The 24679-nt window shown below is 38.2% G+C and overlaps 1 protein-coding gene across 5 annotated transcripts in view; it reads right to left on the bottom strand.

Annotated features, from left to right (window-relative positions):
- The window catches only part of LOC139468065 (PDZ and LIM domain protein 7-like), a 52422-nt gene that overhangs the window by 10038 nt on the left and 17705 nt on the right, over positions 1-24679 (bottom strand). For 2 of the 5 annotated variants that reach the window (XM_071249767.1, XM_071249770.1), the window contains exons 3-7: positions 16486-16518; positions 14031-14127; positions 4357-4490; positions 2659-2789; positions 573-756 (exon numbers count right to left, since the gene is read on the bottom strand). In XM_071249767.1, coding sequence (XP_071105868.1) covers positions 573-756; positions 2659-2789; positions 4357-4490; positions 14031-14127; positions 16486-16518 — 579 coding nt within the window. The remainder of the gene's footprint in view (positions 1-572; positions 757-2658; positions 2790-4356; positions 4491-14030; positions 14128-16485; positions 16519-24679) is intronic. The other 3 variants (XM_071249768.1, XM_071249769.1, XM_071249772.1) reach the window with 3 other exon arrangements.

Raw genomic sequence — 24679 nt, 5'->3', positions numbered from 1 at the left:
GGCCATAATCAACATCTTCGGCATCGTGTACCCAATCCTCTCCATGCATAGGGGCAGTTGGGTAGCCTAGTGGTTCAAGCGTTCCTTCATCATGCCGAAAGTTTTGGTTTAATTCCCCTCTTGGATACAATATGCGAGGCCCATTTCAAATGTCACCTGAGATGTTGCTGGAATATTGCAAATAGTGGCATAAAACCAGACTCACTCAGTACTGTAGATAAGCCCATTGGGGGGAGAGGGGGGGAGAGGGAGGGAGAGTCGGGTTGAACTTGCAGAGCTAAGGGTCATTTATGGAACCTTCGACAACTGGGCCACCCTGGGGCATTGTGGTCACAATGTGGGAGTTTTTTCAGAAAAGACTGTACCCTATCCTGTAATAACAGGGCTTCTTTAAGGAGCTTACTATGTTGAATACAGTACTGACTAACATTCTTCCTCACATTCTCCAAATGAATCCAACATCAAGACAATACATTCCTTCCACTTGTCAGTTTGAATGATTTCAATAGAACTGAAATATTGCCACTGACAAGATAACCACCATTTACAACATAACATCATGGAAGATTTACCCGCTGGGATCTTTGACCAAGAATTTAGACTGTCCTTCGAGTTCTCTCTCCACATTGGTGTCTGAATATAGTCCAATGGGGTTGTTATATTTCTGCGCCATGATGGCCTTGACCTTCCCTTGGGAGGAGCCCGCCGCGCCGGGCGTGTCTCCCGCAGGGGGCTGTCCGAAGGCAGTGGGGGCTTCTGAAAGGGTGGTGGATGAGTTGGCAGGCAAGATGAAGTGCGGAATCTATGGGTAGTGGCTAAATGATATTCAAGGACCGTCCATTTCATATTCTTGGGAGTGGGGAGGGATCCTGGGAGCTAGGTCATTTCAGAAAATAATTTTCCCTCAGATTTAACAAAATATTTCCGAAATATACTTTTCTTGACATTGTGGATGCCCTGAAAATAAGGTATTTTAAAAAGAAAAGGATGTTTCAGCTCTTATTTTCAGAAAAATAAATTGTATGTTAGGAAGTAATGACCCAAAAAATATTTGTCTTACAAAACTCCAAGGCCCCATCCCTTCCAGAATATTAAATGTTGGTTCCTTATGCAGTGTTCGAAATTAAGGAGGGTCACAGGGTCCTTGAGGTGTACTCCTATAGTATTTGAAGCAATGGACCCCCTAAATCTATATTTTTAACATTACTGTTCTGACATGTGAAAACCCCTTTAACTTTCATACTTAATTTCGACCACTGCATATGTATGAGATATCTAGAGGATGGCAACGAGTGAGTGAGTGAATGTTGCTCTGCCCAATTAAGCAATATTCCAGCTTTTTCATGGCAGTCTGTAAATAATCAAGGCTGTTGAGGCAGACAAACTAGAGGACGATGGCATGAAAAACAGAGCCTGCTTGGGTTCAATGACACATAGTTGGTTAGGTCACACATCATAACCATCATCATCAGTCGTCTTATACGACAAGCATGAGTACAAGGGTTTTATTTTGACCCAGAGTGCAAATTTGGGAAAGGATTGCAATGAAGGAACCGATGATCGCTGCCTTTGGAAATTTAAAAAATATTGTATGATAATATTAACATACCTATGTAAATCATGCTAGTTCTCAAACTTTGTTTCTGGATACATTTTTTGCACTCATTGCTGCAACTGATTCAGTACGATCAACTGATACAAACCTGAGTGAGTAAGTTGTGTTTAACGCCGCTTTTAACAGTATTCCAGTTATATCACGGCGTGTCAGCTGAATGTGGCAGGTCTCACACGTTTAACATTTCTGTGAAACCCACAAGCACGGGTATGGTGCTGATAAACCTAGAAACATAATCGGGGTGAACCAGGATTCGAACCCACAATCATAGGTTTCTGGCATGCCTGAGGGATGCAACTCTGCACAGCGAATCACGGCGCCTTAGATGACCGGGCCACCCATGCCCCCTGATACAAAACTGCCCTGAAGTCCCTTGAATCAACACACAATGTCTTGAATAATGTATGTCATTACTTTACTTAACAATTAGCTGAACAAGTTTCAAAATGACTATATACTATGCAAAACATTGGACAGTTAACGAAATTGCAAAAAGGGAAGTTATCTCCCTTGGGTCATGGCTGATCAAACTTCATCCCAGTGCATAACATCTTCTTACCCTCCCAGCATTTTTGCTGCCACCAGTAGGGATTATGTCATTACCACAATCAAACCTAAATTCTTGTGATATTTGTGAACTTGTGAAATGTGAAAATAGCCAAGGACATATTTACATTTATTTCTTTCAAAGACTCATTCCAGATCCATGGTATCCAATTATCCGAAATATCCCTTACATTTTCTATTACAATATTTGTTTCCTTAAAACATATAAAAAAGAATAAATTAATAGTGACATCTGACATACCTATTTCATGGCTCATCTCTTACAACAATGGTTGGTGGGTCATGATTAACTCCATGTGGGGATAAGGACACCTAGAAGTGTAAGAAGTTCTGAATGGTGGCAGCGATAGTACCGGGAGCAGAGGGATTGATGTATCACTAAAAGGAGCTTGATGGCCATAGCCACAACATTATTTCCAAGAATTGTGAAACTGTTGAGAATTATCTCCTCGAGATATAGCTGGAACCTGGCCCACCTTGTCCACTGTCCATGAGACCTTGAAGAAATTTGAAAGATCTTGATTGGTTCTGTGTGGGGTCTGGCGCCGTGTCCCTCTCCGTATACCGCTGTGCCGCGGTTAGGTAGTCAGGTGCCTGGCTGCTGCTGCTGATGGGAGACATCAAAACTAATTCACAGCTGGTACTAGTGTACGTTCCGAGAGTCTAGGCTGGACATTGTGTAGCAGATACACAAGAAAATAGTTCCTCTGTGAACAACTGTACAGAGTCAAACAATAACCCTTGTTATCATGCTAAGTGTTTTGATATGTACAGAAAAGGACCTGATCACTGAAACTGTAATAAAAAGTGATATTGTTTAAGTGTACACATTTTATGATGTTAGGAGTGTTGTAATTTAGGGTATTTGATTTTTGTACTGAGTGTTACTCTTAATGATAATTTAAGATAGCTCTGCACAATATGTAACTATAGAAGCCATGCTAAATTGTTTTTGCACTATGCACTTACTTTATTAATATCTATATTGGACATTTTGCTGATACACGCTAAACAAAAGCAGCAACGAACAAAAAATATATGTCATCTTACAGGTTTCAGCTTTCACAACATGAAATTTTTGCACTTGGTCAGTCATTACATCAAATAAGTATTTCTGTCTAAGTATTAGATTTGATCAAGGTTAGAATTATTCATTCAATCAGTTAGCCTCGTGGCTCAATGTGAGTGTGCCTAATGACTAATACAGTTAGCCTAATGGCATATAGTATGATTAGGATACACACATTAGACTTCCTTGAACAATAATCTCAAGATCATTGTGTGTACACGTAACAAGTTTAGACAACACTGACATTGTAGAATACAATCTTAGCACCATATTGATTAAACAATCAATTAATCCTTCATTAGTACTAAGTTAACATTTTGTACTTTTCCACGTTGAAATTAGTCTATTAGTAATATATTTAACACAAGGGCACGAACAAAAACACATGCTTTAGTTCAACAAAAAATCATCAACTTTTCAACACCAGCGTCTGCAAAACCATCACAACAAACATACTAACTACACTTATATCAGCATACGTGTGGTGTGCGCAAAGGTCTGAACAGTTGCAAATTATTGATGCCTATCAAGAAAACTCTCCAAACTTCACATAATTCACATTTAAAATTCAAGTCCATCTCAGCTGTATGTACAGAGAATCTCACTGAGTGTCTTTTGATATAAAATATATCAACATGAGTTGATAAGAGCTGAAAAACTCTGAAATCTTATTGTCACCCATTTCATTCTTAAATCAAAATACGCGGGGGGAAAAATTAGTGATTTATGAAAACGATATCTACAAAGTTTATATCTCTTGATGTCACCAAAGCGATATCTCCTGTGGGAACCAGTTTTGGATGATATATCTGCTTTGATCCATACATAAGAGCATATCATCATACCCAACCATCTGAATAACAGGAGATTGCAGCCATGTTAACTCTTCCACCACATGAATTGAATCACTATAAATGATGCCAAAAGGATTAAATTCCAATTTGAAACTTTTGAATTTTAACATACTCGCAAGTCTTCTTTAAATATTAGGACAGTCTTGACAATAAATTTCAAACAGTCCAAGAATGAATATGTGGCGTACTCCAGAGTTACCTCCCCTGTGGTTGCCACCAGGGGAGAGAGGCATGCAGACAGGTGCACCTACCCCGAGATGTTCATGTTCTGTGTCTGCTGAGACAGGCTGTTGACGCTGGGGCTACTGAAGCTAGGGGCAGCAGCTGGGGCAGCAGGGGCGGCCGGAGACGGTGCCCCGAAAGGCTTGGGGGCAGCATTGAAGTTCTGTAGATAAAAACATTGAAAATAACAAAGATGAAGTGAAAATGGAGAAAGAGAAAATGGCAGGAAATCCTTCAAAATGCAGAAGTGTCAAGTTCATTAGGTACCCAACCCAGTGAGAGTGAGTGAGTGAGTGAGTGAGTGAGTGAGTGAGTGAGTGAAAAACAGCTGTTCAGTAAGCATGGTAACAATCACAAATTGTATTCTTGTGGGGGATATACCCGGTATGTGTATTTTCCCTTAGGAATGATTCCCCCTTAACTAGTCCTCCTTACTGTCACAGTACTGACAACAACATGATCAAAACTGAAATAAGTAAGAAAAATGTTCTTCAGAAGAATTAAACTGAAACTGTAGACTGGAGCAGTCTCCATTCTTTTATGACAGATGTTAATTATGTCTGACATTACCTTAGAGAAGCAAACAAACAAAAAAGGCAACAACTAAACTACATTTTAAACATTGTTCCAAAAATGTTTCTTATGCAACTGGAACATACCAGGGGAACAAATATATCTCTTATTTTTACAATATTTTTCTGTAATATACAAATTGTAAACAGGGACTTCTTCCAGTCTTGTTTATTGATGCTGTGTTTACATCTTGAGATTCTGATGTTTGTATGAGGGTGCATAAAACTAGAGGGCAGCAAGAGTGTATCAAAACACGACACTCAACGTTTCTCATCACATGTTCATTTCGGGATATATTTAGTACGCAGACAAGATAATACTTCTTTCATGAACACCACTGTTTACAAAGGAGGAAAATATTTCAATGTATATTTATTACATAGATAATATCACACTCTTTTACGAAAAAGAAGTCTTATCAGTTCCTGATTTCTTTCCCTTATGAACAGATGGTGTTGGAACTAGATATGTGCCCCGATGGACATGACAAGTCATCTACCCAGATCACAGAGTTCACAGAGTTGGACAGGTTCCCCCATCCCCTCCAAGTCAATCTGGCAAACCCAGGATGTCATGGGAAACCCACAAGGTTTTAACACATCCATGAGTAGTTGTCAGGAAATCATACTGTATCAATCATAATCCTCTTCCTCACCATCATCATCAATTTCTGATCTATCATTTCAGTTAATGTTTTGGAGTTGATATCTGACTCATGATTATGTATTACAAGAAAATTTCTCCATATCTGAGGCAGCAGTTTGTCTGGTTCATAACCCGCCCAAAGCCAGAAAACCCATCCTACAACCCCGTCAAATGGATGGCTATGATATCTGGCTGCCATCACACCAACCCCATCCACCCCAAAAACAACACATACCCCCATCAAACACATTCTTAACCACCCCACCTCCACTCATGCAGGCACCCACCCAATCTAGCGATCATTCAGCTGAAGACCCATGTTTCATTCCACAAATGGATCCAATGTCTAAAGACAATTGTTTAAGTCCTTGTCCATAATATTGCTGCAAAATTGCTCAAATGGAACATAAGCCAACTCCCTCTCCTCCAACAGATCAGGTGTGTGAATAAGTCATACAAGACCCCATTCTCTTGATAACGGCCATCAAGGACACGCTCAGGAAATTGGGCATACTGTTTCAATCAACTCGACACAGACATTTGTAAACATGTTTAAAGCAATCTCTGTGGTTACACTTAGTAAATATCCAGAAAAACTATATTTTTCTAGAAGAATTTAGTTACAGGGTTAAAAAGCAAGTCTTAACGTCAGACATGACAGTGTTTGTGGAGGCATTCACAGACGAGTGTGTCCAGGCCTTGAACACTGTTCCTGAGGCCAGCACAAACAGGCAGTAAATACTCAGACTTATCACCTAATGATAGAAACCTATAACTGTATCACCAAGTTATTTCTTAATGAACCAATGAGCAGTTTAAATATCGTCAAAAACACAGCCAAATTGCTTTGGAGATAGCTGAACACCCAACAGATGAACTTGTGTTTGCGTAGGCAGACAAAACTATTTATGGCGCATTCTTTTGGCGGTGCCCTCCCGGAATATCAGTTGAGTCTCTGCCAGGTATAACTATGATAACATCCCACACAGAACTGCAGGTGTAAACAAGGAATTCCAGTTCCTGCTAATGCAGCACATTTCAAATGTCTGATAATTTTTGGATAAATGACCATCTCTATCACTCTAATCACTAATTTAGCTCAGAATTTCTCTCGCTCTTGAGTGTAATATAATTAGATGGCTATTTTAAGTGTCATTCCATTTGAATCAGGCTCAGTTTCTGTAGCAAATTAATTGTGGGTACTGATCTTAATACAATGGATGGATTTCTATGATCCTTTGAGTTGGCAGTCAGAATAGGGTAGTGTTGAGGGGTAACTCCATGAGTGAGTGTGTGAGTTGTTGAATATAACATTCAGCAGGATTTCATCAACTTCACAACAGCCTGGAAATAATTGAGTCATAGCCAGGCAAACCAGTAGTTGATAGCAAAATCAAGAATCTCGGGTACATCATGACACAATCAGACAGCTCACTCACTGTAAGCACAGGATCCTCATTTAAACAAAACTCGGCAGTCATTACGAGTGAGTTAGATTAACGCTGCTTTGAACAGTATTCCAGTCATATTAGGACGTGTCAGCTCAATGTGGGAGGAAAGCCAGAAGTGATGCAGGTCTCAGACATTTACCACTTCGGTGAAACACACAAGCACAGTATGGTGCTGAGAACCCTAGAAACCTACCAGAGCAAACCAGAATTCAGACCCTCAATCATTGCTTGCTTGTGTGCCCAAGGGATGCAACTCTGCACAGCAAATTGTGGAGCCAGAGACAGCTGGCCCACTCATGCCCCCAGCCATCATTATAACCAGCCATTCAATATAATTACAGAGACACACTACTTCCTAGTTTCCCATGGGGCAAAGCCCACTACAATCATTTAATCCTGAAACTTCTCCATCAGGAACATCCCCAACATCAACATGACCATCATCATCTACAACATCCACAGTCAGCACTGACAGAAGGTCACAGGAAACCCATGTAAGCATGTTCAACAACACATGTGTCTATTTTCAACTCTTCAACAGCTGCCAAACACATACTTCCAACAATGTTTCTATGGGTTTCTGGTTCTAGCTCCCCTTCTACACATGGCCTTCACTCACCTTAGCATTCACAGAACTAAAAGGTTTCAGACTCAACAATGGCATGTCATCACTCGGTACAACTTACAACTACCGTATGATATCTGTGGCAGTGTTAGAAATTGCCAGTAAAGTTATGAGCAGAAAAGTTGGCCTCCTACTGCATTTGTCTAGGAATAATATTTGAAACCTATTTCACAAAATTTATCCGAGGTGGATCCAGGATTTTGAAAGTGGGGTGTACATGATACTGAAGTCACAAAGTGACTTGGACGAGGACACAGTTTACATGTAACATGCACCCCTCCTCTAGAGTCGCCAGTGTTTAATGGTTATACATTATGAATGTTCTACCTGTAGATCTGACCCCTGAAGTGGCGACTAATGGGATCGGGTGGTCAGGCTCACTGACTTGGTTGATGCATGTCATCGATCCCAATCGATGCTCATGATATTAATCACTGGATTGTCTGGTTCAGACTCGATTATTTACAGACCGCCGTCATATAGCTGGAATATTTCTGACTGTGACGTTAAACAACAAGCCAACCATCCTGTAGATCTAAACAACATTCGTGCAACTTGATTAGCTTGTTGCATTTAATATATTATTACCCATATACTGTGTCTTCATTCAAACCATTTTTTATTACACACAAAAACAAATTCCATGAGGTAAGAAAATAGAAAGTATTTATCATATTTTGGAATCAAACCATTTGATTAGACTTTTCAGGAATGTTATCATAGATCTGACAGCATGAGGTTACCAGCTATAAGTACAATCATCATAACTGAGGTATCAAATAGGTAATAACATATCCCAAAATTCCCAACCAACTTTAGGTGAGGTAGAGTGACATGGGTTTTAACCTCGTCCTGTTCTAGATTATTTCACTTAAATAGTGACAAGCATACATGTGTGTGTGGCTGCTTGTACTAGTCTTGACTAATGCTGGTTGTATTGTGCTAGTCCACTGAGATAACATTCTGCAGGCTGACAAGTGCCATCTTTTAACATCCTTAGATATGATGTGGCCAGAGAATCGAACCAGAACTGACGGGATTCCACATATAAGATGGAGTCAGTAATAGTCTCAGCCTTATTCAATGTGCTACAAGATTCAACCAAGGAGTCTGACAAGCAGCATTTGTAACATGGTAATACTGAAATCTTGTCTCTGCTGACTAACACCCTGGCTTATAGGATCAGCAATGCAAACAAGAGCCCAAGTCAAAAATATACTGCTGTCAGCTTGAATCACAAGAAGCAAACCAAATGTTTCCCTCCGATAGTATACTATCACTACTGATCAGATGCTGCCAGGTGTTAGCAGAGATGCAACCATAAATTGAGGCAACTGGGAATATCTGGAATAATTGGTGTCTATATGTGGGATTGAAAATATATCCCATTTGTTATCATTTTAAGCATGTTAGACTATATGGCTAGGAGGAAATTAAACAATCTATTGTATCATTTTTCATCCTCCAAGCTGCTCAAAATCTGAAAACGTTTCCATCACAAGCTAACACAGGAGATTACTTATTCATCATTAATCTGTATGGGTAGCGTGGTTAATATCTGGTTTAAGTTACAGGCAATGCTGTTTGGACAAATTTGTAACATACAGAATAACTAATGATTCTGTCCAAATCATACTGACAGCCCACAGTATCCTCCAGGGTGATAACACATGTCTAAGCTGTCTGTTCTCAGAGCCCAGCAGGTTAGCTGTAACCTGACCTCACAAGCAAACCACACCTTCCTACCTCCTACCACATACACGATTATCAAACTCCATTAACATTTACCCACGAAACAAATGGTTGCATGATACGGACACCCTGCAAGTGATATAACAATTGTAATGCTCAGATCTCTATCTCCTTGAGATGACCTTTCGCTGGCGCCATTGGCTTCAGGACAGTCTGGGAACCATGCTGGCCTCCCAAGTTGTCCCTGATAATTATGGATTTATCAAAGACAATAAACTCAATTTCACATGAATAATATTTGAACAACAAAAAAACATTGAATTTTATTTTAATAGCTTTTGAAGAAAAAAAATATTTAAATGCATTTGAAGGCACCAAGGTCAGGTTTTACTTACCACCTGTTAACACAGTGCTAACACAAATATGTGATGTCATAAAAGACAGTAAAGATTCAACAGGTCTCCGATATGTTTCCATGTGTATGATACAGACCATACTCCGATTCCACAGTCTGCAAGAATTATCAATCATTACCAGGAAGCAACTCATTACCTGGCTGGGTAATCACATGACACAATATACATACATACGCACCCTGTACATGAGGATGAGGAGGTAGTGCTGACAGATAAACCTTGGTGTGTTGTATGAGGCCTCTGCCCAGAACCTGGACTTGGGATACAGTTACTTGATCTCCATTGCAAGAATCTAACGCCCTATCCTTTTATAGCGAGTTGCTTGGTTATGTTATATGAGGGCCAGCTGTCTACACAATGGTCTTATGCCATCTCACTGCAATACGACCACTGCCGCTATTGCGCCCAACAGGAAGCCTGCAATGGTTTGGACGGATGATGACGCCAAAGTGAAATGTCAACGTCCCCAGAAGCAGTTTTTTTACCATTTGTTAACTTTATGCATGCTGGGTTAAAACGAGGTGACTGTTATTTCTGAATTATATTTATTTTAAAACTTGATGTATATTCCAGATGTGAAATAAAAGGGTAATATTTTGTGCTATTGTTTTTTGTTTGAGATGAAGGTGAATCTTTGGGTAGAATTTTCATGAATAGCTACTACCGGTACTATTAATATTTGAATTAGAACTTCTTTGTGGAAATAAAATGTAATGTTTCCATTGTGTTGACTTTTCAATGTGTAACACTTTGAATTGGACATTTCCTTGCTTGTCCGTCTCTACATGGTCACAGCTTGTAAAGTTGTATTCCCCTCAAAACAAATATTACTCCCAGTACTGCTAAACTTCATAAACCCTCAAACAATATGATTTTATGTAATCTGATATTAAGCATATTGAAATATTAATCTGTGAACATCAAATACATCTTAATTACATTTCTAAGGCATATTTATTTTGGTGTTAAGAAAAATAATTATTTTCTATTTCCTGCTCACAACTTTTAGAAATGATTATTTCATAAACAATCATATACACCTTATCCAGTGTGTGTTTATTACTTAAACAATACTGTTTATTTTACCACAGCAAAAACAGGCTACATACACGCCCAGACAAATTCTGTGACTTCTCGGAGAGTCTGTACAGATTTATTCATTCACAGCCAGCCCACACCTGTCTCGATAACCTTATAAATAATTCAAGCAATCAAAACAGTTTTTAACAAATTAGGTGATGGTTTTGTCTTGCCTTTCTAACATGCATAATTACAGCATTTGTATTCAGTGGTTGCTGACATGTTTGCATGGAGATTCAGACTGCACTATCAGTGTAGTGTCATTTCAACAAGGGATCTAACAGCTTTGATATGTGTCTGTGTGCTTTGAGGATTAAAACAGTTTTCACGTCAGCATTTCCTTGCATGTACATAAATTTAAGAGTTAAAAAAGGAACTTGACACCTGCGTTTCAAGTAGAAGTCCTTGACATAGAAGGGTGAGTGGACAGGGACATGCAGACACTGGTTGACATCCCTCTGACTTCCCTCTGGCTATACAATGTTTCTCCTAACAACTACTTACAAACTCAAAGACATGTTGTCACAAATGGCCGACAAGTTGGTTGTTTCTCTGTTTAGGCCTTCTATATTTGTTGAATGTTTCTCATCTCTTAGCACTCCTAAATTAGCCCCACTCAAAAATAATTGTTACATCCACCTATTCTCCAACGTGTGAATATATACTGAACAAAGAGGGTTTGGGATCATGAATATTTTGCAGAATATTTTTAGGTACTGGAGACTGGGCACACCATTTCATAAAACTATTCTCCCAAATATTCATGATCCCTAACTGTTTTGTTCATCATGCATCATCCTGCCCTGGAGAAGTTGTGCTCTTTCTATTTTCTTTCCTTCCACCCACCTGAAGATGGGGATGGAGATGAGAAACACATGAACTAATACGGATGGCCTTACAAGAGTTGGGTTGGCTTCCCCTTCCGCCACCACATCTCGTCTTAGTCACTTGAAACGATAGTGTTGGGCTGAGCTCTTTCAACCCCAGAATTCTGATGAGGTGCACTACCCAAGAATTCTGATGAGATGCACAACAGAAGAAAAAACACTGAACAGTGCTGATACAAACTCATTTGAATGCTTCACAACTCCACATCCTGAATAGCATTCTTCATCTTAGTACAAACTCCAGCTTGCCACACATGTTTGAAAACATTCCCTGACAGATGTAATGAGAACATATGGTGATATCCACTTTTCCATGACATATGTAATGACAACATATGGGGATATCCACTATTCCCTGACAGTTTTAATGACAACATATGATATCCACTATTCCCTGACAGTTGTAATTATATGGGGATATCCACTATTCCCTGACAGGTGTAATTATATGGGAATATCCACTATTGACAGTTGTAATTATGTGAGGATATCCACTATTCCCTGACATTTGTAATTATATGGCGATATCCACTATTCCCTGACAGGTGTAATTATATGAGAATATCCACTATTGACAGTTGTAATTATGTGAGGATATCCACTATTCCCTGACAGTTGTAATTATATGGCGATATCCACTATTCCCTGACAGGTGTAATTATATGAGAATATCCACTATTGACAGTTGTAATTATGTGAGGATATCCACTATTCCCTGACATTTTTAATTATATGGTGATATCCACTATTCCCTGACAGATGTTATGACAATATATGATGCTATCCACTATACCCTGACAGTTGTAATTATATGGTAATATCCACTATTCCCTGACAACTTTAATGACAATATATGGGCATATTCACTATTCCCTGACATATGTAATGACAATATATGATGATATCCACTATTCCCTGACAATTTTAATGACAATATATGGCGATGTCCACTATTCCTTGACAGTTGTAATGATAATATAAATTGATATCCACTATTCCCTGACAATTTTAATGACAATATATGGCGATGTCCACTATTCCTTGACAGTTGTAATGACAATATACTGAGGATATTTAACGGTGGTAGTCAAATACGCTGTTTATCTCAGCGAGAGGCTTGGTTAGAATAGATGTTTTAACGAGTAGCATTGGTCAGGGAAAACCAGATAGTCTGACAGACAGTCAAACAGAAATTCCCTTAACAATCTCATACAAGTTAGCAAGTCTAAATTTCTTAAGTCTTAGGAAATTGAATCTTCGGCACTCCTTTCTACATATTAAAACAAAAATAATGAAAATCTTGCCAGGCCCCAAGCTGTTTGGACCAGGTGAGACATTGTGACCACCAGTCCTCATTATAGCTGGTTCTTGACAAGCATGGTGCACTGCCAACCTGTGCTACACTGGTATCATCATGTGGGGAGTCAGTTAATGACTTAATAAGGGTTCTGTTTTTGCCATGATGTAATTACAAGCACCTCTGGTAGAGCAAAGTAGGTATTTCTTTTCTGCCAAGTATCTTGAAAAGTGAACGATCACTCATCCCACATCCTCACCACACTCTGTGTTTGTTACTTCTTGGTTTCAATTTCATACCTTGTACCTAGAGGCTATTTTCAAATAATCAGAAACTCATTACACAGCTGTGCAACGAATAGGGATTTAGCTGCATAAATGATCTCGATGCAGCTGCCTTAATCTGTGTGCTTGAATTTGAAAATGGCGTTTAAACATTGCTGCAGCTATCACAGAGCTCAAGAGAAGCTGCATATTTGCGTAAAATATGCATTAAATAAACTGAAATATGCACACAAATCAAATCCTAGCGTATCAAATATAAAACATAAACTATAAATACGCTATTCAAATAAAATTAATGCAATTTAGATAAAATGATTGTGTATAAGACAATTGCCAAATTCACTTACATTTGGAAAAGCTTCTGCGACAAACATACTGATAGATGCCACATTGAAAAGTACATTGTGCCTAGTCAATATACATGTTGAATCTTAATTAGTCGCTGATTGGTAATTAAAACAGGTTTTTAAGTTAAATGCCCGAATGTCATGAAACAGGTGGGAAAAACAAATTTGAATTCCCTCTAAAACTTGTGGATACCCAATCAAAATCAAACCCCTGGGTAAAATACCCACATAATCAAAAGCTTATCTATAGCCCAGTATCATAAAGAAAACATGTAGAATTGTGCTACATCACGGTGTACGTACCCTATCAAGATGTGAGTGCTGGATCAAGGTGTGTGTGTGTATGTGTGCGTGCGTGCGTGTTCTCTATCAAGCCATGTGTGCTGGATCAAGGAGTGTATCTCACCTGTGAGGACTGGAAACTCCCCTGTGCTGGGCTGGATCCTCCCCCGAACTGGTTGACAGGAAACTTGTCATAGGCAGGCTGGATACTTGAGCCACCTCTGAAGATTAATCATAAACTTTACAACACATGGCTTTTGTTTCTATAAAAGTGACATCTATTGACACCGTATCATATCTCATTCAGCTCATTAATCCTGCGTTTCATCTTGCTTCATTATCTAACCAGTACTTCACAAAATGGTAATAAAAAGTTTGCAAATAAATATTTAAATATCATTATTAATATTATTAATAAAATGTCCATATATTTACTGATACTGACATGTTTTTATTTCTAATAGAAAACATGACGAGACACTCAAAAAGTCACTTTTACTTAATTTGTATAGTTCCAATGCAATGAGTATCACAAAGCAAGATGAAACAAAGGATTATCAAAACTATCCTATGTAACAATAACAATGATTAACATAAACACATTTCAGACTATCAACACATGACAGAGCACAAGAAGCTTGATGGGAAAAATACTTTGAAGTACATCTGATGCAACTGAAAAAGGGAGATAACTCTTGCATGATAACTGAACAAGGAAATAACATAGGGTCACACTGGATCTGGATCTTAATCACACTTTCAACAAAATGACAATGCGTCTTTGTATCCGGAATTTCAGGGAAGCAAAACAATGACAATGACAAAACTTAACAGGGGTTGAACTCTTCAAAACTGTCCATTCTGGATACTTTGATGAAGGACTTTAAGGAACAAATAACATTTAAAGCTCAAAACAATTAAACAACATACTAACATTAAACCTAGGCCTACACAGAATTTCAAATGAACACATTTCATGCTTAACTATGGTTACAAATATTCAACTAAGTATGTCAAAAGTGTACATAAATTTATCATCAAAAGCATGCATATCCACGAAGCCTAAAATAACCTTTGAGAGCAACAAACACAAAACATATGTCATCAATTTTCTGATAATTCCAAATCCATATGCATTAGGATTTCTAAGGTTCATGTAAACAGAGTTACTAAACTAACAGGTTTGACAAGGCTATAAATTTAGACCACTTAACAGCGTGTTGGTTTTCCAAGTGATATTCATACAATACACCTATTCATCAAGTTCAATGAAAGCGTGTGGTACTCTATATTGAGATACTTAATCTGTGACACGTGGTCTCCATATATGCAGAAACTGTTAGTTTCTTATCTGAGACTGGGTTTGCAGAGCAGCCAGACAAGTTATAAAACACTATGGCTTTGTTGTGTAGCTCACAGCAAGAGCTACTGAGGGGCTAGGTAGGTTAGAGAATTCCAGTAATGTCATGACAGGGTCATCACCAACTAGCTTTACACAGTGTATTATGTACTCAAATCAAATCCCCGTCTTCGGTGTGGCAGCCAAAAGTCTTGACAACTAGACTAAATCTCTCCTCAATACAAGTAGGCTAAAACAAATTGTATTATTTATAAATTTCTGCAATGACATGTTTACATCATCCCACATACAAAAATATGCACTGAATAAAACTGGGACACAAAAAACGACATTACATATTTTTCATTTTGAAAATGTTTACTTTATACATAACTTGTTTTGTTTCAAGTTTCTCTCGCCTCCCCTAACCCATGTGATACACACATAAAAAAAGACACCTAAAATTTTCAACCAGAGACTTTATTTGTGCTCAGAATGTATAAAATACACCATTTTAGGTCTATATTTGAACATGGGGGAGGCAAGCACCCAAACACCCTTAGATAGCTTTGTGCCTGCAGCTCTTGCATTTAATGCATCCAAGGGGACCCCATTATTTTAGAGACCAATGCAAACACTGGTATTTGGATATAGTGAATATATTGCATATATGTTAAAAGAAAAAAACTGGAAAAAAAATTATCAACTAAAAGAATTAATTATTTCCTTTTTCACAGAAAATAGATTATCACGATAACAAGCTGAAACTTGAGTGTCCATTGTCACAAAAAGTAGAATATGTATTTAACTTTCAGCATCTTCAGAGTCAAACAATTACAAGTTGTTTATTTTAGATCATTAAACTATTAAAAGAAGAAACTGCTTTCTGACAAGTCTAGGCTACACAATCAATATCATGCTGACTACTCTATTAAACATTTTCACACTCATCTCATGCAGTTTGTGGCCAAGGACACAGAAAGCTATAAACAGGTTATAAGTACATTGATTCAAAAGTAACTCTATACGGCTGAAACAAACCACATTGGTCATTTGTTGACAGCATAAGGGTTAATACACCATGCCCACAAGTTATACACAACATGGAGTCAATATACATGTTATACATTTCTACATAAGGCCATTTAGTTACACATTGTACATTATGTAGGTGATCCTATGGTTATAATAGTCTATATCTCCTTCATGCTGTACATTTTTACTACACAATCATACTCACCTGTTAACCGGTTCACTTTTCTTTTCTTTAATTCTAAATTAAATAATTTAAACCTCTTCAAAAATTGGATAGGTACTTAAATCATTTATGTGTGGATAAAACCTAGTTGTAGTATTTCAGTTCTATCATAGCATGTCAGCTTAATGTTGGAGGACCAATCTAACAGGCCGTTGAAGCTGTTTAAGCATTTTACTGCATCCATGGCAACATTCAATATAGATTGCTCTGTAAATGTGTATTAAAACCGTTATATCTTCCTTAATCTTCAATCTCTGATCTTTCCACTTTCCCCCTTCAAACCTTATGATTAGCACAGGGTCATCCATCAAATACAGGCAAATTTTGTTAGGCCTTATCACAAAATCCCAGTGATCAAGTAAGAAGAGTGTGGATTACGAGACAGGCAGTTATAGCATTGACTCTCTGCCCCCCTAGATCCCAGGCGAATCTGCCCTAACAAATAATCATATCCTACAAGAGTCCGATAAACTTGGATAACTTGGTTCTCGCACCCCAACTCTGCATACGCATGTGACTGAGCATGAAAAGCCATTACTTTGTGCAAGTTTCCAGTGAGTGGGTCTGAATGGCCGTAGACAGCATGTCAGGCAATGACAGGAGTGTAATGAGGGTTATTCTCCGCTTCATTTTACCTTCACGTACACATGATATACAGCCGATAAGATGTGGAATAAACAGGATATACATCATGTACACCGAATTCAATCTTAGTGGATGTCACTGCTTACGAAACCTTTGAATTATGAATGTGTAACGAAAACTTTGAACTATGAATATCTTTTTGTTTGTTTGTTTGTTTATTATGAAGACTGTTTAAAGTACTTGTGAATAGTCTTTTTTTAGACTCAATGAAAATGATGACACACACAATTCCGAATTGATTCATTTGCATGCAATAATGATGCTGATGCTGATGATGCTGCTGATGATGATGATGACGACGACAGGCAAATCAAGCAATAATGATATCCTGCACATGGTTTTCACCATGGTTGAATCTCTAGTCACCATAGACCATACTGTTCGAATAGCATTAACATCTCTTTGCTCTAGCATGGTGGTGCTGCAATTTATCAAGGTTATTTATCAACTGAGGTAGTTGATTACCACCTTAAGTACCCCATAATGCCAGACACTCATTAACATACTCTGGCAATAATCAGCTTTCAGATAAGTGTACAATAATTTACAATCTGGCACATTAGTAACACATAAGAACTAGATACTGGTTCTTCAACACAGCATTATAGTGCTATTTAGAAACTTAATTCTTTTGCACTTTCTTTATTTTACCTACAAGGTACTGTGTTACCAAGCTTCTGAAATACATCAATTTAGAAGTTCGTTTCTAGTCCTGCACCATGACTGTGGACTTCCTATTTATTCAATTATCCTTTACTAAAAGCCTAGGCAAGTCAAGATGAAACCAAACAAGTCTAGTTTCCTTGATTCTACATGAAAATAGCATCAGAGGAAAGGTTCTTGTGAACAAAATTGTTATTTTAAAGAAATGTTTTCTTAGACTAAGTGTTAGTCTTGTCCATCTGTAAAGTAGACTGATAGGGCCAGCATAGGTTTCTGGGGACCTGATGTAACCTGGAATCCCAATGGGGAATCACGATATTGTCACATATGCATGTAGGTTACCAAACACTTGCATCTATTAAACACATGTTCATGAAGATGACATTATCATGTAGACATATTGGAGAGGACATTATTCATCATCAGCTTTGAAACAATAACCAGGATATACAACACAGGCATGTTATACTTGCATTCAGGTTTTTATCATATCAATGGTGATCAGAAAATATTTATTTTATTCATTTCCCAAATATCCTGAATTTCATAGCAACAAACTGCTATTGAAGTCCCCATTACACTGTGAACATAGGCTAGGACAAGCAGGGGGATGTACAGCCAGAGTGCTGTCCCTGTCCATTCCAGGAATAGCTACTGGTGTAAACACAAACACATGATGGGGAGGAAATCTCAGATATGTCAACAACATGGGAGATGTCAAATTGGCTACAGTCACCCTGCCAACATGGGCAAGGGTTTTCTCAAAAACTTGTCTGTCAATTAAAAACAATAACATGTCATTTTCTTAATCAGACATTATCATAATACATATCTCATTTTACATTATTTAAAAGATTATAGTTTAGTCTCAAATTTGAGCTACATTCATAACAATAAACTTGGTATTTATACATTTACATATGTTATAACTTTTGACATGGTCCCCGTGATGGAGGTTGACATTTGTGTGTGATGTGGGTCTGTTTCGGTGACAAGTACATGGTAAGGTCTGCAGGGTATCCCACATCAATACTGTGAAGGGCTTGACAGCAAATGTCAAGTCAGAACAAAAACATGAGTTGCAGAGGTCGCCTGTCACCATATTCCACTTGGACATAGCAGGATTAGACTCAGAGTGACCACCAAATCTAAAAACAAGCACTTTTCCACACCACCATATTCAGGGGGAAAAAAAGCCTCATAATGTAAAGGTGAAAGACTATAGGACATTTACTACTCCAGGTAATAAAAGCTGATGTCTTAGCTACGTAATTTATATCAGCTCAGATCTATGATCACAAAGAACCTCTATTTTCTCCTAGTGTGCATTAGTTATTCATTTGGAAAATAAAATGCTTCTTATCTGAATTGTAACTCAAATTATTATTACCTTACACAGCCTCAGTTGTAACAATGAGCACTGAAATACCTAGTGAACATTATTTATGCATATTTTCGATTTTTAATATCAGCAATTTCATCAATACTTTGCCACACAATAATGCATGAGGTATTTGACTTCTTTTCAAACAAATCATTTTCAAATGCGCCTCTATCTTCATGGTCTCAGGAAGTTCAGTTAAACATGAAAGATCACCTTGTTCTGAATGTGTGACTAAATGAATGAAAATCTCTTTTTAATGTGATATTCCTCATTTAAGAATATCATAGACAAAGACGTCCACTTGGACACATCTCCCAGTAATCCTTACTATCCATTAGAGTGAGTGAGTGAAAGCCTGACCTGTCACGTACGTGGGACTAAATGAATGACAGAGATGACAATTATCAGACAACAGGTTTTTCCTTTACATGAATGAACTGACGACTGAATGAACAGGCTAGTGTTCACACCTAGGTGGGGGAACGTGACTGACCAAGTTTGTGGAGGTGCCAGGTGCGGTTGCTACATTGAGGACATCTTCATCAGGGTCATCTGAGCACACACTATGCTGCCTCCCCCGACACACAGTGGGAGCTCATTAGCACCTTCCTGCTTCCCGGGACTGCACCTACAGGTGTCTCTTGACACCAGCATGGTAGATCCTACTACACTGGAGGGGAAGGGAGGGGACAGAAGAACACTACTATCTAATCAAAGTCCTAACCCCTGCAACCCACCTTAATATACCCTTTCTTGTTCCAGGTAAAATACCCATAACAAGATAAGTGTGGGTGAAAAAACATTAAAAAATGTAACCCTGGATAGGTTTCCTAGAGGGTAAGTGATGTTTGTTTTGTTTGTTTGTTTGTTGTTTAACTCAGCAATATTCCAGCTATATGACGGCGGTAAATTATCGAGTCTAGACCAGACAAATCCAATCATTGACATCATGAGCATTGATCCATGCAATTGGGATACAGTGACATGCATCAACCAAGTCAGTGAGCCTGACCACCCGATCCCGATAGTCGCCTCTTGTGACCTGTGACAGTCACCTGGGCAAGTGATGAAAAATATATAATTCCAGGGTTGCAGTCAACTAAACAGTTGGTTGTAACTAGAAACCAAAGTTCTGTTCTTCTTGCCTGTGTTTTATTTCCCTGAATGATGCTGCCCTAAATTTGATTTGTGGCATAATTTACCAATTTATTAACACTGACAGAAAATATTACAGGCTCCATCAAAAGAATATGACAAAATGAAATCAGTCCACTATTAACATCTTGAAACAAATTGGTTATCATAAACATGGTTGGTTATCATCAAATGAAATTTAATTTTTTTAGCTACAACAAAGGAAATTTTGTGCATAAAAAATGATCGTTTTATTCTGAGAATGATCAGTTTGGGACCACATCTGACACCAGTTGAAATTTTCCCTTTCAGCTTTGATATCAATACTTCACCTGCCAAGTTTAAACAGTACAATTAATAAAGTCCATGTTCCCATTAACTTGTAACAAACCCCAAACCCAACAAACAAGTTCTGAACATTATCAAGGACTGGTATTAGGCGAAGATAATTAATCACATCATAATGAAAGTCAAAGTTAGTTAATCATTTCACTAGCATTGTATCCCTGTGTTGGGAACAGCCTTGTTATCTAGGACCAAACACACTCCCCTTTGCTGAGTGCTGCGGTGGTTAAACTCTTGATTCACCAGGAAACTATTTTCACTCGAGTCCACAGAGGTTAAGGATCCTTTGCAAGTTTGTTCTACCTGAATCTGGTATTATATGGTGGACTCCCCACAGCTCCCCAAGAGAAGCAGGGGTGAAAGGCCCCGACATAGACTCTGGGGAGGGTCAGAGTTGGGAGAGGGAATTGTAATACAAGGGATACAATGTAGACATTGTACTGGAGAATCAGAGCAGGTGAAGCTAGTACAACAGCTCACCAGGATACAAAAACAATTTTTTGTTTCGGTACACACAGTCTGTAAGCCAGGGCTGACATTAGACACCTCACTTTCCTGTCAAAGCAGTTGTGTATAGCTGTTGATATGTTACAGAAGTGTCCTGATAACAGATATCCTTGGTCATTGAGTAACAAGGTACCTCAAATAGTTGAACTAGTTTATAACACTATAATACACTGCTGATAGGATAGGCAAGATTTATTAGGGATGGGTATTGGAGGTCTAAAGTGTATCACAATATTTTGCGATGCCAAAGGCCATATTGCAATACGTATCACAATATACTGAATAATTCTAATCTTTGAATTAAGAAAAACCTAGAACATCAAAGTATGGATGGAAGTTCACAAAAGGGAATGGAACAAAAAAGGATGCTGGTACAACAAAATGTTTACTCATTTAATAAAATATGCAGCCATCTTGGGTTCATGGATGCATGCTCCAGGGCAGCAAAGGTATTTGGCAAGGGTCTTACATGAAACACATGATAAAAGTCGCTATTTTAAACCAGGAATTCCAACATATTCACGTACAAATAATGATAAACATAATAAGAGTTTGCCAGAACCGGAGTGTGAATTTGACACAAGGGATTTGACACATCCGAGTTTGAGACAAGGGGTTCAACGGTATATTTTACATGTGTGCTCTTTGTGCTTTTTGTTTTGTCAACAAACAAAAAAGTCTTAAACTAGGTTCAGCTGGGTAATAGGAACAACAGTTGTTTTAAGCACAGTTATTGCATACAGTCAACAGGTGCTTGCTTGAAATAATGAATAACAAGATCTCACCAAACCAGTTAAGTACATTCATAATGCAAGTTCATAATACAAAAAACAAACACTGATGTATCCGTATTTCACACTTGCAATCTCAGATTAAAAACCCCATGGCAAAACATGTATTACATGTCAAACACCCAAAATACAAAGTAATTTATCCTGCTGCAGCCACTGATCTCCGTGCAGTTACCAAGGTAACAGATGTAGGCAAGTATGCTACTGTGTATTGAAGGGAACTGCATAATGTGCTGAGTTGGCGATAGTGAATTCCACACCTGCATTGGAAATGGACTCTTCTACACATGGCCTTACCCATGTCTGCAGCATATATCCTGGTTGCTATTAGCAACATCTACCCTCCTGCTTAGAGTAAAGCTAAAGCACTGCCCCAGTGATGGAGCTAACTGAGTGAGTGAGTGAGTGAGATAAGGATTCTATCATGGGTCTGTTCTAAAATGTGAGTAGAATTTATTTAGTCTAAGTTAAGATTTAGTATTGATAGAAATTCTGTAATCTTTTTTCAAACTTCTTGTTTTCAAGCAAATTATCATGCTTATGGGACATATTTCACCTTAGTTTCAAATTTTTGCTTCAATATGTACACATACAGAACTAATTACATTGATATTTGTCCAAGCCTTTTAACTTCTTTAGGGTTTCAGTAAGTTTTGTTTGTTTATTATTAGCGCCGCACTCAGAGATATTCTAGCTATATAACTGCAGACTGTAAAAAAACCCAGACTGGACAAGACAGTCACGTGATTGATATTATGAGCATCGATCCATGCAATTTGGATAGGGTGAAATGTATCAACCAAGTCAGCGAGCCCGACCGAGAGTCACCTCTTATGACAAGAATAGTTGCCTCTTATTGAAAGCATGGGTTGCTGAAGACCTATTCTAACCCGAATCTTCACGGGTTTGGTTTCACAAAGACCTTCATACTAATGTTTGCTAAATACCATCAGAAACTAGCCATGTCCCTCTGACTATAATCACGATAATACATACTTCCTCAAACAATAAAATGTATTAATCTCATAAAGATGTCAAATATATGCGTCCTCAAATATGTCTACTAGAAACAATATTGATCCTATCCAACAGAATAACAATTCAATAATAGCACACAAAATGAGAAAACTCTCGAGGTAAAAACCCCTCATGAACACAAGAGAAACAAACTTTCTACCTGTAACAGTAGCCTTTGAACTTCATGAAACAAATTGAAGGCAACCTTCCACCTGCCTTCAGTCCCCCAACCTTGTGTCTATATACTCTCCACCAAGGTACACAGGTCTAGGTCTCACAGTGTTATCACTTATGAAAGCCACACATCAGTGCAGTGTGCCTTACACTCATCGAGTCACTGATACCTACATTTACACTTGCATGTACAGACAGTGTGATCGCACAGGCAGAAGATGCATCAATAATACAAAACCAAACACCTGACATTGAACAGATGTGGGTTGGTTAGCAATATTCCAGCTATATGACGGCGGTCTGTAAATAATCGAGTCTGGAACAGACAAGCCAGTGATTGACATCATGAGCACTTGATCGACGCAATTGGGATCGATGACATGCATCAACCAAGTCAGCGAGCGTGACCACACCATCCCGTTAGTCGCCTTTTACGACAAGCATGGGTTGCTGAAGACCTATTCTACCCTGGAATCTTCACGGGTCTTGAACAGATGTGAGGCATTCTGAGTTCACATACTTATATACACAGACACAATTGGTGAATGTGACTCAATTTTCTTAATTCTTTAGGCAAGATCCATTTTTATAACACATAATTGTGTCAATGTAGTCAAGACCAAATAGTCTCTTCTTTCTCTATATACATTTTTTAACCTTTCTTAAAAATAACTTTTAAAATAAAAGACTTTAAAAAGTATGCAAAATAAATATATATTTAAATTTAAATTTTTAAAAATTATTTAGCCATTTTTGGGGTAGACTCAAGACAATAAATTGGTCTGGGTAATTATTAAATATCAATCAGAGATAATCATGATAATCTCATTATGTTACCGGTGTTTACAGAGGGCAGTACGTACAGCAGCTTGATATGGTCACAAATATATAAAATATGAGCTGTAATGACCGGCAGAAGCAGGAATTCCGTAAGCGGAGTGTTCATGTCTGTGTGGGGCTGATTGCTTCACATACACAGGCAAGTATTTCCTGTACAGAGAGGTCTGAATGACTGGGTCGGTGCAGCAACGTGGGCTGGCTTCCTGGCAACAAGGGGTACAATATTACCAGGTACACTGTTATCACATAATACCACACAGCATTGTACAACACAGGGATGTCATGAGTGATCGTTACATGACAGTCAGTGATATTCCAGCTATAAGGCAGCAGCCTGTAAACAACTAATCAAGTCTGGACCAGGCAAACCACTGACTGAAAATAAGCGTTGATCCCTGACATCGGCTACGATGACACACAATTAGCAGTCACAAAGTCGAAAACCACATTTTATTCACTTGCCTCTTAAAACAAGCAAGAGAGTGTTAGGGGTTTATTATGACCCAAGTCAATATTGAAATTTAATATTCATCTGTCAATGTCCAACAAACATACAATATATCAATTTAAAGATTTGCTAACGTGCTCATACTACTTAAGCAATATGTTCCTGATTAGAAAATCAATACACTCTAAATAGAAGATGTTCCTGTTTCTATCACTAATGTGTCCATAG

The sequence above is a fragment of the Haliotis cracherodii genome, unplaced genomic scaffold, assembly GCF_022045235.1.
Source record: "Haliotis cracherodii isolate W230 unplaced genomic scaffold, xgHalCrac1.p SCAF_2, whole genome shotgun sequence".
Lineage (NCBI taxonomy): Eukaryota > Metazoa > Mollusca > Gastropoda > Lepetellida > Haliotidae > Haliotis > Haliotis cracherodii.
Note: the sequence above shows the minus strand (reverse complement) of the source record. Positions and strands in the feature narration are given on the sequence as shown.